The sequence below is a fragment of the Schistocerca serialis genome, chromosome 2 (genome assembly GCF_023864345.2).
Source record: "Schistocerca serialis cubense isolate TAMUIC-IGC-003099 chromosome 2, iqSchSeri2.2, whole genome shotgun sequence".
NCBI classification, from domain to species: domain Eukaryota; kingdom Metazoa; phylum Arthropoda; class Insecta; order Orthoptera; family Acrididae; genus Schistocerca; species Schistocerca serialis.
In genome coordinates, this window is record NC_064639.1 from 608673590 (window position 1) to 608692544 (window position 18955).

Sequence of the window (18955 nt, forward strand, 5' to 3'; positions counted from 1 at the left end):
AGTTACTACCATAGCAGAAAATTGTCAAATGGTATTTCACAAAATCCAAAGAAATTTTGGTTGAATGTAGAGGCTGTTAGTGGCACCAAAGTTAGTGTCCAGTCCCTAATGAATGAGATAGGAGCTGAAATTGGGGGTAGAAAAGCAAAAAATGAAATGGTTAAATTCATTTACAATGTTCCTTTACAAGGGAAAACTGAGGATAATTGCCCCAATTTAATAAACATACCACTAAAAAGATGAATGACATAGGTATTAGTGTCGGTGGTGTTGAGAAACAACTGAAATCATTAAAACTGAACAAATCTCCAGGGCCCAGTGGAATCCTTGTGAAATTCTATACTAAATGTCAGTTAGCTCATCTTCTAACTATAATCTATCATAGATCCCTCAAACAAAAAACTGTTTCCAGTTCTTGGTAAAAGGCACAGATGACACCTGCCTACGAGATGGGCAGTAGAAGTGATCCACAAAACTAACGTCCAATTTTCTTGACATTGATTTGTCGTAGAATCTTAGAACATATACTGAGCTCAAACATAATGAAGTATGTTGAACAGAATGACCTCCTCAATGCCAACTGCCATGGATTTAGAAAAAATCGATCATGTGAAACCCATCTCATATTTTTATCACATGACATTCTGAAAGCTTTGGGACAAGCCAACCAGGCAGATGCAGTATTTCTTGATTTCCAAAAATCATTTGACTCAGAACCACACCTATGCCTATTGTAAAGAGTACAGTCTTATGGGGTATCAAGTGAAATTTGTGATTGTATTGAGGGTTTCTTGCTAGGGTGGGTGTAGCATGTTATCTCGGATGGAGAGTCATTGCCAGATGTAGAAGTAATTTCACATGTGCCCCAATGAAATGTATTGGGACCCTTGCAGTTCATGTTGATATTAATGACATTGCAGACAATATTAATAGTAATCTCAGACTTCCTGCAGATGATGCAGTTATCTATAGTGAAGTAATGTCTGAAAGAAGCAACATAAATATTGAGTCAGATATTGATATGATTTCAAAGTGGTGCAAAGATTTACAGCTTGCTTTAATTGTTCAGAAATGTAAAATTTTGCACTCCACAAAATTAAAAAAACATGGTATCGTATGACTATGACATCAGCAAGTCAATGCTGGAATTGACCAACTTATACAAATACCTGGGTGTAGCACTTTGTAGGGATATGAAATGGAATGATCACATAGGTTCAGTCATGGCTGAAGCAGATGGTAGACCAAATAGAACTAACAGGGGATTGAATGTATATGGAGAAGGTCAACGTGAATGGCCGCAGTTTTGTTTGATCTGCGGGATTGTGTCACAGAGATACTGAAGGAACTGAACGGGAATACTCCTGAAGGTAGACGTAAACTATCCTGAGAAAGCCTACTAACAAAGTTTAAAGAACCAGCTTTAAATGATGACTCTAGGAATATACTAAAATCCCCTACATATTTTTCACATAGGGGTCATCAGGATAAGATGAGAATAATTGCTGCATGCACAGAGGCACTGAAACAGTCCTTCTTCTAACGCTGCCTATGTGAATGGAACGAGAAGAAACCAAATAACTGGTGCAATGCTACATACCCTCTGCCTTGCACCTCACAGTGGTTTGCAGAGTACAGATGTGGGCATAGGTGTAAGAGTAGGTGAACTGAAGTATGTCTGTAAGGATTGTCAGAGGAGCAGCAAGAGGGTTCTAGTGGGGAAAAAAATAGTGGATATGCATCGGATTGCTCCTGAACATCCAGCCTATAGCCCATCTTGTCACATTGTTATTTGCACATGTTAGGGCTGCTTAAGGAAACTGTTGCAGGAGAGTGCTTCATGGGTACCAGGGAGGTCCAATAGTACCTCAGGTAGGTACTGATATTTTCTTTGAAAATTGCATTAAAGTTTGATTGTCCTGTAGCAGGAGTGGTTCAGTTAGAAAAATAACAAAACAGTAGATCTAAATTAATTATGAATAATAAGAATTTTATTGCAGAAGGCTTGTTTACATTTGATCCACCCTTATGGTTAGCTTAAATATTTTGTAATGTCTATTTCAAATGGTGATGTCCTAGCAAAATTTCTTATGTCTTTCTGAGAATACATATAGCTAATAACTGATATCACACAAGAATTCAATGATTAGTCATGAATTTTTATCTGAATCTGAAGGGAAGTGACATCACTATAATTTTTAAAATGATATATTGTTCATTGCCTTCTTATGAAACGAACTATGTAGTATTAGTAGTTATGCTTTCATTTGCAAGTTACTCAGCAAAACCAGATGATGATCAATTCATTAAATTTTCTGTTCTGTAATACATAACTGGAAAAAAGAAGCTTCATAAGAACATAAAAGTCAACACAGAAGTAGTCATACTAAGGAATAAATAACGTTACACTGGCAAGTATTTGAAGTATTTGTGTTAAATTAGTTTGTAAGCAAACCAAATAGTTAAATTGAGCTATAAGAATCATGCAGCATGTGATACAAGTTGTGGGAAAAAGTCTGTAATACATTCCTGTTTCTCATCAAAGGCATTTCCACTTAAAGGTTTTGAAATAAAAGGTATATGCAATAACTGTTTACAATATACCACTATGGTGTAGGGTAAGTCAAGATGAACAATTTGGTAGAAACACTTGTGGTCTGTCAAGCTGTAAAGAGCCAGCCTTAAATAACCCTATAAAAGTCACCTAATCTACAGCACATGTGTGCTGCATAAGATTTTTAACATGTTCTTGCCCTAGTGTGCCACCAACATTCACTAACATAAGTAAATTAAACTTTAATTTAAACTTTCCTGTGAGAACAATGAAAGGAAAGTATTTTGGAACACATTATGCAAAAACTAATTACATTTACAATTCAGTCTAAACTTAAACCTAACAAGATCTATTGTGTCATGGTTAGAAGGCCAGAGAAACAAAATGATCTGAATGATAATTTTACACCATTAAAATACATAAAATTGAACCACTGAAGTTGAACATTTTAAATCTAAAATACAATAGTGGCAATTGAAGATATTAATTTACTTCATAGTTCTTCATTTCTTTTGTTTATATTTCTGCTATTTTTTTCATTTTGCTGGTGTCTTTTATTATTGTGTATTCTAGCTTCAGTCACAGAAATCAGTGCTTGTTGTCTTCTGTTAATAATATAAGTTCATGTTTATGAAGGATTGTGAACTGATATGAAGAGTCCTGTACCAGTGCTTACTAAATTATCACTTATTTGTAAGATTGAAAAATTATGACAATTTACATAAAATTTCTTCAAATAAAAATTATGTCCTAGTTCTTTATATGCTTTAAAATTTTTATGTTTTTTTTTTCTTGTCTGTGAACACTTCAGATACATCTGCTTAAAAGAAGACATTAGCATTTGTTTGTGTATATTGTTCCTACCTTCCCTAAATTAGAATTATGCTATACCCTAATGCCACTGCTCTAATTATCTTATGTTGTGCTCTGTTGTACATCTCATAACAATTTCATGAAAAATTTTACTGTAATTATGTTTAACTTCCTTTTATTCAAAGTATACAATTACTTATTACCAGTTGTTACATACATTGATAATTTCACAGGGATCTGACAAACAACAGTATTTCATGGCTACCTCCAATGATGTTTCGTAATCAGTGGCGACTGCACATCCTCAATTTACAGAATAACAAGTTATCTGTAATTAGCAATGGTACATTCTTTGGATTACCTAAACTTGGAACACTGTAAGTTCAGTTATATATATATTCATTTATTCTTGTACTATATAATGGAAATTTTACAGTGGAAATAATAACAAAAAATACCAAAGGGCACTCCTCCTCCTTCCCAACTCACCTCTCACTACTGATTCACACACAAAAATTTAGAATCACGTTACAGTGCAGAGACCAGCCACTGCTATTGCTACTGCTCTTTTTACTGTGCAAGTAGACCGCTCCAACCTGCCCCCCTCCCCCCCCCCCCCCCCCGGTGCCCCCCCCCCCAAAAAAAATAAATAAATAAAAAAAAAAAAAAATATCCCCTGCCCTCTCTTTCTCTCCCTACAGGTAACCTGGTTGCAAAATCAGAAATCTAGAGATTTATAGCCTCATTGTCAGGATTTTTGTTTTACTTGAGAGGCTGTATGAAAATTTCGAGATGTGCAAAAAACTAAAGGACATGTAACTAATTTTATCACTATGTTTTCTCACAGTACTCATGATGAAAATTTATTCCCCTTTTGAATTCAACTAAACAAATTTTTTAAATAGTTTTTCCATTCTACTGTTGACTACTGTAACTAGTTCAACATCTTCTTCTGAACTGCCAAATCTTCTTCCATGCATAAACTTTTTCATTGTAAGCAACGGGGTATAATCACATCAGGCCAGATCATAAGTTTTGTTTTCTGTTGACTCCAGGATCTACACAATGAGGTTAGCATTAGGGATACATTACTGTGATGTAGGCTGATCATCTGCATTTCTGTTGTTGGTTGCTGCTTGTAAAACTTCTTATGAAATTTTGTAGACTTGTGATTGTCATTGATTTCTGCTGGTAAAACTTCTTAAATAAGCTTTGTAGAGATGTAATTGTGTACTAATAAGAAGCAACAGTTTCTTGTTCCTCAAGAAATACAACTGCATGACCCATTTCAAGAAGATTTTTTATCACCATTTTCTTTGTGACACTTGAAGACCAATTGAATTTCATTGGAAGACATTCGCTGGGAAAGTCCGCAATATCACCTGATAATTATTTTCTCCATTGAACTGATAAACTCAGGTTTCTCACAATTAGATGTGTTATATGTACATCTAGAGTTGTATTTGTGGACCTTGTGTAGAATTTCTTCATATTATTCAAAGGATATACCTTATTCTCCTGTGTTCAAAGTGGGACATCCCACTGAAACAAATTTACATAACTCAGAAACTATCATCCAGTACTGTGAACACAGCAAATGAACCAGCCTACATATTCTCTTTGCATTCATTATAAGTCAGCATGTTTTTAACTGTTTTCTCCATTCTCCATGTGCTGAAATTTCTGTCTCTTCAAGAATACAAAAATTGTTGAAATACTGCACTGCTAGACAGGACAGAGAAAACTCATTACAAATAATTTCAGACAACTCATAAAATATCATCACATTCAAACAAATTGTTCTCAGCTTTATCCTGACGATTTTGCATGATTGGAAACTTCACAGCCCTTCTAGTAAAATAATAAGCTGAATGAGTTGCAGTTATGTAGATTATTACTGAAATACATACTGATAGTTGTATTTTTTCTCAGTTTCCTGTAGCTTGATAAATATGTATTCAGTTATACTTTTGTATGTTGTATAAATACCATGAGAAACTTCCCTGCAGGTCTGAGGGTTAGAATAGGCTCGAGTTATTCCTGCCTGTCATAAGAGGTGGCTAAAAGAAGTCTCCCACTTTTTGGCCTAATATATTATGGTCCCCTTTTAGGCTTTGACATCCACAGTGTCCGAATTTTTCTGAAGTGCGGGTCACTTGGGGAAGAATGCCTTACATGGCACTATGATGTTCTGCACCTGTTATTGTCACAGCACTGCAACTCCACCAATATTCCAGCTATTTGAGTGAGGACACCTTACAAGGTGCATAATCTCTATTGATTGTTCACTGTCCTCTTTTGCCCCCATGACAATACTTGATTTCGACTCACCCAGTATCCAGCAAGGTACTCAGTCCATCATGGAGGGGTTGTCATGTACCCTCTTGATCGTAGCCCCCTGGCTACACAGGGATCACACTGCTGATGCCTTAGCTGCAACCTCCCCACATATGTCATGGAACAGATGTCCATCATCTTGGGGCATCAGGACTCACAGCAATGGTCATCATGCCAGGTGGCCTTTGCTGTGGCTGGGTGGTGCCTGTGGGGAGAGCCACTGATTAAACTGTGTGAAATCAGGGCGGATGGCCTACAGCGAAGCAGACCAAGTTATCTTTTGCTGGGGACCGAATGATCCCAGCAGTCTCTAAGAAAGGAAAAGTAGAATTTAATGCTGAAAAATATGACCCCAAATCATTTCCATCCCTCACTACACCATGGCAGGAATGCAGGCCTATACAAAGAAGAGAGCCATATTTGCCTTGTTATTTAATGTGTGGCAAAACTGATGGGGGGCTCCTTTCTGGCTTCAAAGCCTCCTCTTTTTTTGTTGAACACATGGAGGATAAGTTTGAGGAAGCACAGGACTGTCCAAAATGTGCAATAGGTCAGTCCTGATTCAGACGGCATCCCTGCCCAGTCATGGCCATTATTTGCCTGTGACAGGATGGGTGATATTTCGATTGGTCACTTCCCATAAAGGCTGCAACATGGTCCAAGGAATTATTTTTTATCGTGACCTCCTGTCGAAGTCCAGTGACAATCTACACTCCAATTTAGAATGATGGGGTGTCCACTTCGTCCAGGACATCTATAGGGGGCCTCAGGATGACAGGGTTGCTACTGATGCCGTCATCTTGGCCCCTGAGGCTGATTCGTTACCTGAAAAGGTCAAAGTGATGGTATAGCGATGTGATGTAAATTGATATGTGTCTCCCCCTATGCTGTGATTTTAAATGCTGGTAATTCTGGAACATGTCCTTCCAGTGCAATTTTAGCACCACATGTTGAGATTGTGGATGCCCACTGCATCCGAATACTCCATGTACCCCTTCTCCTACCTGTATCAACTGCGGAGAGCACCACTCCCACTGCTCACCAGACTGAATGGTACTTCAAAAGGAGGAGAAAATTATGGAATAAAAGACCTTGGACAGGCTGGTTTACTGAGAGGCTAAATTGAAATATGAAAGGTTGAACCCTGTTCAATTAATATCATCTTACAATACTGCTACGATGATGTTGCATTTATTGATGATGGTATGCTCCTCATCTAAGCCTCCTCCACTAGGCCCTCAGGGCTGCCCATTTACATCCCCCCTCCAGGTGTTTGGCGGCACACCTTCCTTGCTCCCAGAGCTACTATTTTGGGAGCACTGGCCCCCTAAATGCTGGAGACATTGGTCTCCTCCCCCCAACTGGAGAAGCACCAGCCTCCTCCAGCTCATCTTGCGTGGAAGGGATCCCTTGGGACTCTACCTTCCACAGTCTCCCGCCCATGGTAAAGTGGACACCAGCCAGTAGCTGAAGGAGCCACTAGCTGCTGTCCTTCCTCTCTACCTGAAGCTACTTCAGAGAAGCCCTCCCAGCAAGCCCTTAAGGAGCAATGATAAGGCAAACAGACAAAGAAGAAGTCTGTTAAGAAATGAGAGACTCCAGTGGTCCCCACACCACCGCTCCCTAACAGTTTCACTTCTGAGGATGAGGACACAGAGCTCCTTGACGCCTCAGACTCAATGGTACTGGACACCAGCGCCCAACTGATGGCAGCAGGTGACTCTGAGACGTAAACTGCCTCCTTAGTCCCTTCATGCCTTCCCAGATGAGAGAGAGCATCATACTCCAGTGGAATTGCGGTAGTTTTTTTCTCCCATCTGGGTGAGTTATGGCAACTATTAAGCATTACACCTGCTTTTTGTGTTGCCCTTCAGGAAACCTGGTTTCCCGCAGTGCGGACCCCCGCACTTTGAGGCTATCGGGGGTACTACAAAAACTATAATGACTGTAACAAGATGTCAAGTGGAGTCTGTATTTATGTCCTTACCTCTGTATGTAGCGAACCTGTGCCCCCTTCAAAAACCTTTAGAAGCTATGGTTATCACGGAGAGAACAACACAGGAAATTACCATCTGCAACATCTGCCTTTCTCCAGATGGTGAAGGGCCATACCATGTATTGGCTCCATTAATTTCCCAACTCACCCCACGTTTTCTACTTCTGGGTGATTTTAATGCCTATAACCCTTTGTTGGATGGAACCAAATTGACTGGCCATGGTAAAGATGTCAAAGATCTGCTAACACAACTTCACCTCTCCCTCCTAAATACAGGTGCCCCCACTCATTTTAGTGTGGCACATGGCACATACTCGGCCATTGATCTATCGGTTTGCAGTCCTGACCTTTTACCATCTATCCACTGGAGAGCTCACGATGACTTTTGTGGTAGTGACCTCTTTCCGCTCTTCCTTTCCCTCCCCCAGGATCACTCACCTGGACACTTGTCCAGATGGGCTCTTAACAAGGCTGACAGAGAGACTTTCACCTCCGCCACCACCACAGAATCTCCATTGCATGGCAACATCGATGAGGTGATCCAGACCATCACTACTACCATATTTGCCACAGCTGAATCGGCAATCCCCCAGTGGAACACAGTGTCTTAGTGGTCACCGGAAATCCATTAGAGACTGTCGGCGGGTCTTCCAATGTCATAAGTGATACACGCCACTGGAGAACCTCATTGCCTTCAAACGGCTGTGTGCCTGGGTCCATCAGCTCATCAGATGATGATATACATGGAATTTACACAAATGGAGCTTTATATACCAGCGAAGATATAATCGCATAGTGTCTTGCTGAGCTTTATGCTTGCACATCTGCATCTGAGCATTATGACCCCGCCTTTTCTCTCTCTCAAAACAGTGCTTGGAACGACAACATCTAACTTTTGCTTCCCCCCAATGTGAGCCACATAATGCTCAATTCAGTGAGTGGGAATTTCTCAGTGCCTTTGCTGATTGTCCTGACATGTCTCCTGGGCCAGACTGTATCCATCACCAAATAATTAAACATATGTCAGCATATTACCAGTGACACCTCCTTGCCATATTCAACCGGATCTGGACCGATGGGGAATTCCCATTGCATTGGCAAGAAAGTATCATTGTTCCAGTGCAAGTAAGAACCCACTAGATGTGGATAGCTATTGTCCTATCAGCTTCAAAAATGTTCTGTGGAAGCTACTCAAACATTTGGTGAGCCAGCAGTTGTGTTGGCTCCTTGAGTCTCAGGGCCTTTTGGCTCCATCCCAGGGTGATTTTCACTGAGGTCACTCCACCACTGACAACTTGGTATACCTGGAATTTGCTATATGAATGGCTTTCTCCTGCTGTCAACACCGTATTGCCATCTTTTTTGACCTGACAAAAGCCTGCTATACCACTTGGCAACACCACATCCTCACTACTCTGCATGAGTGGGGTCTTTGGGGCCCACCCCTGGTATTCATATGGAACATTTTGTCGCTTCACACTTTCAGAGTTCAAGTCGGTGCTTCACACAGTTTACCCTATATTCAAGAGAATGAAGTACCACAGGACTCTGTACTGAGTGTCCCACTCTTTTTAGTGGCCAGTAATGGTCTCACAGCAGCAGCCTTCTTATAAACTGACAATTTTTGTATTTCCTTCTGCTCCTCTTCTATTGGAGTGACTGAACGTTGACTGCAGAGGGCCACATGAAAGGCGCAGTCATGGGCCCTCACCCATGACTTTCAGTTTTCAGCCGCAAAGACTTGCATTGTGCGTTTCTGTCATCATCATACTGTCCACCCGCACCCAGAACTTTACCTTGATGGTCGACTGCTTAATGTAGTGGAGACTTATTACTTTTTACGACTTGTCTTTGATGCCAGCTTAACTTGGGTTCCCCATATTCATCAGCTTAAGGAAAAACGCTGATGACATCTTAACATTCTCTGATGCCTGAGTCACACTGACTGGACTGCAGATTGCCTTACGCTGTTGCAGCTGTACAAAGCCCTAGTACAGTCCCATCTTGACTGTGGAAGCCTGGCATGTGATCCAGCATCACTCTCAGCATTGTGGGTACTGAACATTTTACACTACTGCATAGTTTGACTTCCAATGGGGATTTCTGAATGAGGCCAGTGAACAGCCTCCTCGTGGAAGCTTGGTTCCTTCATTGCAGATAAAACAACAACTGCTTGCAAATTATACTGCCCACATTTGTAGTTCATCTCAGTATCTGAATTACTTTCTCCTTTTCCCTAACACAGTAATCCATCTCCCACAGTGGTGACCCAGACCGGGGATTCTCGTTGCAGTCCTTGTCCAGTCCATTCTCAATGAACTTGAGTCCCTCCCTCTTCTACCTTTCCTCTGGGTCCACTCATATACACCTCCATGGTCAATGCCTCGGCCACAACTTCTTCTGGACTTACAGCATGCTCCAAAAGACTCAGTTCCCCATGAGACCCTCCACCACCAATTTTTCTCTATTCTTGACGTGTTCCAGAGCTCATAAATAGTCTACTCTGATGGCTTAATGGTCAATGGTCATGTTGCCTTCACTTATGTCCAAGCTGGACATACTGAACAGTGCTCCTTGCCAGATGGCTGCAGTGTTTTCACTGCAGACTTTGTAGCCATATATCGTGCTCTTGAGCATGTGTGCTCCTGCACAGGTGAGCCCTTCCTCATCTGTACTGACTACTTAAGCAGCCTACAAGGTCTTGACCACTGCTTCCCACACCATCCTTTCGTAATGACTATCCAGGAGTCTGTTTCTGCCCTCAAAAACCATGGACGTTCAGTGGCCTTCATTTGGATTTCAGGACATATTAGAATCCCTGGGAATGAACTTTGTGACTGGCTGCTTACTAGTAAACCGACTCTGGAGATCAGCACACCAGAGAATGATCTCTGAGTAGTCTTACGCCATAAAGTTTTGGGGTCTGGGATACTGAATGGTGCACTCTCGGTATGCCAAGTAAACTATGTGTTATCAAGGAAACAACAAATGTGTGGAGGTCATCCATGTGAGCCACTCGCGAGGACTCCATTTTCCTTTGCCGGCTCTAAATTGGCCATACTTGGCTGACTCATGGTCACCTCCTCGGTCGTGAGGGCCCACCTGTGTCACTGTGGTTCCCACTTGACTGTGGTCCACATGTTGTTGGACTGCCCAATTTTAGCCACCCTGAGGTGGACTTTTAACCTTCCCACCACACTGCCTCAGTGGCTGATGTAGTTTCACATTTTATTGATGAGGAGGGGGGGGGGGGGGGGGAGGATTTATCGCACAATCTAAGGGTGAGCATCTGGCCTTCTCTCCCAGGCTTTCACCATCCCTCCATTGTAACTTTTCCACACTCATTCTTTGCTGTTTGTTTGCCTTGATGTTCACCTTTTCCCTACCTGTGTTTCTTTAGCCTTTTTTTTTAGACTGGAGATTTTTACATGTTGCAGAGTTGCTGGCTCATTCCTTTTTTTATTCATGCGATCAGAAAGCACAGACCATCTGCAGAATTATTTTATTACCTTTTACTGTTTTTTCTTTCCTTTTAGTGCACTTTTTGTCCTTTTGTCTTGCTTCTTTCATTTTCTCTTTCAGTGTGGTTCCCAGTTAGTTTTCTGCCCTTTTTACACTCCCAGACTCTTTTGGGAAATGGTTTTAATCTACAAACTGTTTGAATGTGGAAAAATGACCCTGTATTGTGGTCCCTCTCTCTCTAAACAAACTAACCAACCAACCATAAAAAATCATAACTTTCTGTGACCTGCTATAAAGTCATACAGTTTTGTTCATTCTTAAGTATTAACAGTGAAACTTTAAGGTGACTCACAATAAATTTCTTAGTTCTTATATTGAATTGATGACAGCAGATGACATAGATGCAGCAGATGCATTGGTTAGGAATTTTATACAAAGGCCAGCTTCAGTCTGGAACCGCGCGACCACTATGGTCGCAGGTTTGAATCCTGCCTCGGGCACGGATGTGTGTGATATTCTTAGGTTAGTTAGGTTTAAGTAATTCTAAGTTCTAGGGGACTGATGACCTCAGATGTTAAGTCCCATAGTGCTCAGAGCCATTTTGGTACACAAAGGTACATGCACTGGAACCAGTGAGTTTGTGCAGTGCATGATGACAGTGATACAAGGGAGTAAATCTGAAGAGAGCATTGGAACAGATGGAGGGGAAATTGGGAAAGAGGGTGTGGCTGCAAGAGGTTAGCAGAAACTAAGTCCAAGAGAATTATGGGAATGAATGAAGTGTAGCAAAGATAATTCCCAACTACGTAGTTCTGAAAGGGTGGGGGGTGAAGGATCCAGATGTTAGGGGTTGTAAAGAATCCACTGAAATTAAGCACTTGCTCAGTAGCATGTTCCACCATTGGGTAGTCAGCTATGTGTAAATGAGCAGGGTGGGCTTAGTCCATTTGTTTTTGTACCACTCCCAATATCAATATATTTTTTTCTTTATTTGATCCTGTTTTGTTAATATTGCATATATAACAGTTACACAAAATAGACAATTTATTATTCATTGAAATATCTTATTCGCAGGATGGGTTTCAGACTATTAAGAATAATACCTGTGATCCATGTGGTTCTTATGGGAACAGTTTCTCTAAATAAATAGTCATGATTTTCCAAAAACTTCATGTTTAAAAAATTATTCATGTACAAACTTTTCATGTTTTGGAAAATTCCAAACTTAAGTTCTTATTATATCCTAAATTTGGTACCATAGTTTTGTAGCCAAGATTTTTCTGATTTGAAAAACTGTCTACTTCAAAATTATTTAGTTTGGAAAATTTCCAAACCTTTTTGTTGGGCTTAGGGAATCCCTGTGTACATAGAAATCATCCTCACAAGACAGTACCTATAATTTTGCTACTTTCTAGTTATACAGCTTATAATTATACAGACTTACTCATTTGCCTGTTATATTTTTGTGTCTTTTAATTTTCTTGATTTTTATGTTAATATTCAAAATGTAATACATCAGTATTTCAACATTTTATGCCTTCTGATATTATACATGTGTATAAATAGGTGTGGTCCACAGCACCACAATGAATCTGTGGTTATGTATCGGAAATGAACAACATTTTGTGAGTCAGCAGTTATCATTTTGTTAACATCATGTAGTCCATATCTACTACTGAACTAGTTCATGATGTATGTCACATGATGTAATTTTCAGTTAATCCATAGTGAGCATCCAAATTTTACAGTTACTATGTGAGAACTGTCTCTGTGAATTAGTCTGTATTTAACCATCAGAATGTACACTCCTGGAAATTGAAATAAGAACACCGTGAATTCATTGTCCCAGGAAGGGGAAACTTTATTGACACATTCCTGGGGTCAGATACATCACATGATCACACTGACAGAACCACAGGCACATAGACACAGGCAACAGAACATGCACAATGTCGGCACTAGTACAGTGTATATCCACCTTTCGCAGCAATGCAGGCTGCTATTCTCCCATGGAGACGATCGTAGAGATGCTGGATGTAGTCCTGTGGAATGGCTTGCCATGCCATTTCCACCTGGCGCCTCAGTTGGACCAGAGTTCGTGCTGGACATGCAGACCGCGTGAGACGACGCTTCATCCAGTCCCAAACATGCTCAATGGGGGACAGATCCAGAGATCTTGCTGGCCAGGGTAGTTGACTTACACCCTCTAGAGCATGTTGGGTGGCACGGGATACATGCGGACGTGCATTGTCCTGTTGGAACAGCAAGTTCCCTTGCCGGTCTAGGAATGGTAGAACGATGGGTTCGATGACGGTTTGGATGTACCGTGCACTATTCAGTGTCCCCTCGACGATCACCAGTGGTGTACGGCCAGTGTAGGAGATTGCTCCCCACACCATGATGCCGAGTGTTGGCCCTGTGTGCCTCGGTCGTATGCAGTTCTGTTTGTGGCGCTCACCTGCATGACGCCAAACACGCATACGACCATCATTGGCACCAAGGCAGAAGCGACTCTCATCGCTGAAGACGACACGTCTCCATTCGTCCCTCCATTCATGCCTGTCACGACACCACTGGAGGCGGGCTGCACGATGTTGGGGCGTGAGCGGAAGACGGCCTAACGGTGTGCGGGACCGTAGCCCAGCTTCATGGAGACGGTTGCGAATGGTCCTCGCCGATACCCCAGGAGCAACAGTGTCCCTAATTTGCTGGGAAGTGGTGGTGCGGTCCCCTACGGCACTGCGTAGGATCCTACGGTCTTGGCGTGCATCCGTGAGTCGCTGCGGTCCGATCCCAGGTCGACGGGCACGTGCACCTTCCGCCGACCACTGGCGACAACATCGATGTACTGTGGAGACCTCACGCCCCACGTGTTGAGCAATTCGGCGGTACGTCCACCCGGCCTCCCGCATGCCCACTATACGCCCTCGCTCAAAGTCCGTCAACTGCACATACGGTTCACGTCCACGCTGTCGCGGCATGCTACCAGTGTTAAAGACTGCGATGGAGCTCCGTATGCCACGGCAAACTGGCTGACACTGACGGCGGCGGTGCACAAATGCTGCGCAGCTAGCGCCATTCGACGGCCAACACCGCGGTTCCTGGTGTGTCCGCTGTGCCGTGCGTGTGATCATTGCTTGTACAGCCCTGTCGCAGTGTCCAGAGCAAGTATGGTGGGTCTGACACACCGGTGTCAATGTGTTCTTCTTTCCATTTCCAGGAGTGTATATTTCCTACCAAAGAGTTTAAATTTGTGTTTTAGTCTGCCACCAGAGAACATCGTTATATAGTGCCTATTGGATATAACTTGTCTTCCTAGTTAGAATGTTTAAACTATTGCCAGTGACAGAGATGATCATCAGACATGTAACATTGATTATAAAGAAAGATGAAGAGATCAAAAATTAGTTAATATGGTGTGGTGTACATTATATGAATCATGTTTGCTAGATTCTTCAACAGCTAGAAGACATACCTCACAAGAGAATGTAAGACTACGAAAAGGTTAATGTCTTGTGAGCAACCTTACATCTACTATTAGCTATAGTTTGGCAGTGGCCATTCCCTTGGGTGTTCAGTTGATTGGTAGTCATTCCCAAATAAATTGCTGTACAGAAATTGCAACAGAGCTAGTATGTGACACTGGTGCTTTCACAGATAGCTCTGCCTCTGATGGGAATGGATAGGCGTTTGGCATGACTGGAATAGGATGTGCTGGGTGGGTGAACCATACAAGCCTTGCAGTTATGTCTGCCACAAGGATGTGCCCATGCAGCTAGGGACTTGCAGTGGCTGTGGCATAGAGGTGGACTAGGTTGTTGTGTCCAGGTATATGCCTGTCCATGATAACGAGAAAATACTAACACACACTCAGACCCGCAGCATCCGTCTTCAACACGTCTCAACTGCTGCAAGTAATTATATATTAAAAATAATGCCGTGAAATTTTCCATTTCAGACTTTGTCTTAAACTCAATATTTATTTATAACTTCATTAAAACTTTGATACTGAACCATTTATGGTAGAAATGTTGTGGATCTGGAAAACCTGCCACTTATGACATGTTTTAAAGTATCATATGCAAGTGTATACATGATATATTCATACCTATCACAAAAGAACATTTTATTTCAGTTCTTTGGGTGTTCAGTTTCAGTTGTAATAATAATAATAATAATAATAATAATAATAATAATAAAATTCATTTTCTTACAGAAAGAAAAATTATTATTTTCAGTTGTTCTGCTGTCTCATAGATAATTGAGTCATTTGTAAACAGTTTGTGTTGCTATGTCATAAAGTTATTCTCTTTCTCTCAGCTTTGTTACCAGATTGCTTTGTCTTTTCTAAACAAATATTTAGAAACTTAAATCACATTCTTCTATTTCTCAGTTGTGAATATTTTTTTTTTTTATTTTCTGAGAAGTGCACCGAAAGTAGACCTGTATTGTTGTCAGTTGCAAAGAAACATTTTCTTGAGGTAATGGTGTTACATCCTTCTGACTAAGTCCCATAAAAGTTGTGTGTGAAAGAAGTTGGAGAAATGAGATATTCCTTTGCTTAGAATTCTTAGCCATATGATGCAGAATTTGTTTTGCAGCTGTAGAAATGTGTGGATGACTGTTTTTATACATAACATGGTGATGCTGATTAGTTCTAGGAATGTAGGTTGAATTATCATTCAAATTGGACAATGAGTTACATTTTTTAAATATCACATTCATGATAAACTTTGTGGTGTGGAATTTACAACTGAAAAGACATAGAAGACACATTTAAAAACATATGAAAACATTTATGTGGCTACATCCTTGCCATTTACAGATTTTTATGTAAAAATCACTACTTATTTTTATTCAAGAATTCCTCTATGGTATAGAGGCTTATTTGTGCAATAGCAGTAAATAACTTTTAAAAAATACGTATTCCAGTATTTTCTCTGTTGATGCTTTTATGTGTGATTTCACAACAGGACTAATTCTACCTTCCTGATTGATACAGTGGTAAATCATTAACACAATACCAGCACAGTAGTGGGTCAGTGACTGAACCCTGTTGGACTCTCATTGAATTATCTCCCTATGCAAAAACTGATGACCTCAGACGTTAAGTCCCATAGTGCTCAGAGCCATTTGAACCAGCCCTATGCAGATGGTGTGATATCCCTCTTTGTATCACTCAACCAGCCTAGTGTAGCTTTCTGCAGTCGGTTTATTAATAAGAATTAAACCAGGCATGTACTCAACTAAGTACATACCTAACAGAATATTATGATTGGTGCAGTCAAATGCATTTAATAAGTCACAGAAGATACCAAATGGTGATATTTTAACATTTAAAAAATCTGTTATGTATCTAGTAAATAGCTGTTTCACTAGTTCACTAGAATGGTCCTTTTGAACATCAAACTGTTATTGGCTAGCTGTTCCATTACTACACAGATGGGTAATGACTCTGGAGTACATTGCCTCCCTAAAAAATTTAGGAAATGAATTAAGGAGTGACATTGTGTAATAGTTATTGGAATAAGTGGAGTCATCCTTCTTATAGAAAGGACTAATATTAGCATATTTTAATCTGTCTGGGAAAATACCGTGAGGTAATGGTGCATTACATAAGTGACTAATTACAGGGCTACAAATCGTTAGGATATTTGTAGAGATATTAACCACCCCCATATGAATTTTTACTTCTGAGAGTCTTCCTTATTTCAGACAGGGAGATGAGATTAATTTTTATTTCACTAAATGTTTTCTGCATAAGTTCTTTGGCATATTGTTTTGCATTCTTCTTGTATTATTTTCACTTTTTTTAAACATTTGTTAAAATTATATAGTCCATATGAACAGTCTTTTATAATACTCCCATTCTTTTTAACAGAAATAATGTCATCCTGTATGCTTCTTTTCCTGTATCTCTTAAAAGTATTCCATACAGATTTTATTTATTGTTGATCCATTGATTTCAGACAAAAAATTGATACTTCTGTTTTATGAGTAATTTTCTTGACCTATTAAATTATTGTTAATAAAATGAAAGTATAGTATATGCCTGGTTATGCAGTTTAATGTGGGGAAGAAGATGCATGAATAATAGAAAAACACAAATAATCAAGATATTTTCAAACATGTATTCAGGATAATGTCTACTGGATTAGCTGTAATGGCAGCATTGGCAGCTGGTCCTTGTGTGTGTGATGCATGTGTGCTCTTCCTCTTCTTCATCTTCTTTTTCTTTTTCTTCTTCTTTTATGCATGAATAATTCAAAAACCAGATAATCTGCACATGAATAATCAGAAGTACATTGTATTTTGTTTTATTAAACTATTTTTAGATGTTTGTTTTTCATTATGAAATACTCTGATACCTGTAGTTACTCAAGATTTCCTTAATGCCTTCCCAGTGTTATATTTAATGATCTTTTAAGGCAAACTGCTTTCAAACATGGATACAGACTCATTACGAAATATGTTTAATTCAGAGCTAACATTACAATCATTGTAAAACTTACCTAAATTAAGATTTCTTAAGTTTTTTAAAAAACTTCGTGTTGGTTTGTCATTAATCATCATTGTTGTTTTCTTTGAGTGTTTCTAAATTGTACATGGGGCCAACTTATGTATTGTGGCTAACTGCTCATCATAATCTGACAGTTCATTTATGGCATGTGTTTCTTTAACTTCTGCATGTTGTGTGAATACATTACCTGTAAGTGTACTACTATCATGAGCAGTCAGATAGGGAAATTTATGGCCGATACTAAATTATACGTGCTCAATAGCACCTGTGGATTGCTTTTCCTGTTAACTCTGTCAAGAAACTTACATTAAAATCACCACAAATTAATAATGCCCTTTTTCTGTCTGACTGGCCATTAACATTTTTCATGAAAATTTCTTTTTTACCCAGTGCGAACTTGAATACTGTAACAATTAGAAGTATTACAGTACTCAATATTAACAAGTGCATGCTTCTGTGTCATGATCTCTTCAGAATTCACTTATTTTGATACTTTTTAGTTTTGTTAACATTTATGGAATTCTGGTAGCATGCAGCAAAACTAACACATGATGAAAATCTGGAACAAGGAAGAACTACCAGAACACTGGGCCACAGGTATAATATATCTGTTGCACAATAAGGAGAAAAAAGAAATCTGAATTACTACGTATGGATTTCCCTCTAGGACTGCAAATATAAAGTCTTGTCATGAATTCTATACAATCACTATAAAGATCAACCTGAAGAGGAAATGGGAGACTACCAAGGAGGATTTAGACCCTGAAGAAGCTTTCCAAATGAGATAGTCATTTTAAAATAAGTTCTGACTGTCTACAAAACTAGACACAAACAATAAGTTACAAGCATTCCAGACTCCAGAAAAGCTTACAATTCTATCCACGTATCAACTCACACACCCATGAGCAGTGTTACCAAATGCTAGGGCCTTTTTTGTGCCTGTCTCTGACTCAGCACCTTCTCTATATGGTGAGTAGCAATCTGTCCTTTCCATATTATTGTCAACATTTTTATTTTGTTTTCATTATATTCTTGTTGCTTTCCATCTTTTCCCTTACCAAATTTTCATTGCACCTCCTCACATCCTCTCAAAAGTATTTCCAGACAGTTTTGTTTAATATAATCTGTTATGCTAGAAAATTTCATTTTCTTTAATAGCTGTCTTATTCAACCTGAGATTTCCTTTTCTTTTTCTTCTTCACTGCTATAACATCTTTTGCAGTCTGCTGAAGTTTGTTGTTCTTGTGGTTGTCACATCTCACACCTGCTAGTG

General features: G+C 39.9%; 1 protein-coding gene across 1 annotated transcript in view; it reads left to right on the forward strand.

The window, feature by feature from the left end:
• LOC126456274 (G-protein coupled receptor GRL101-like) overlaps positions 1-18955 on the forward strand; it is a 490877-nt gene that overhangs the window by 330865 nt on the left and 141057 nt on the right. Inside the window, exon 16 of the mRNA XM_050092026.1 lies at positions 3601-3744. Within this exon, the coding sequence (XP_049947983.1) occupies positions 3601-3744 (144 nt within the window). The remainder of the gene's footprint in view (positions 1-3600; positions 3745-18955) is intronic.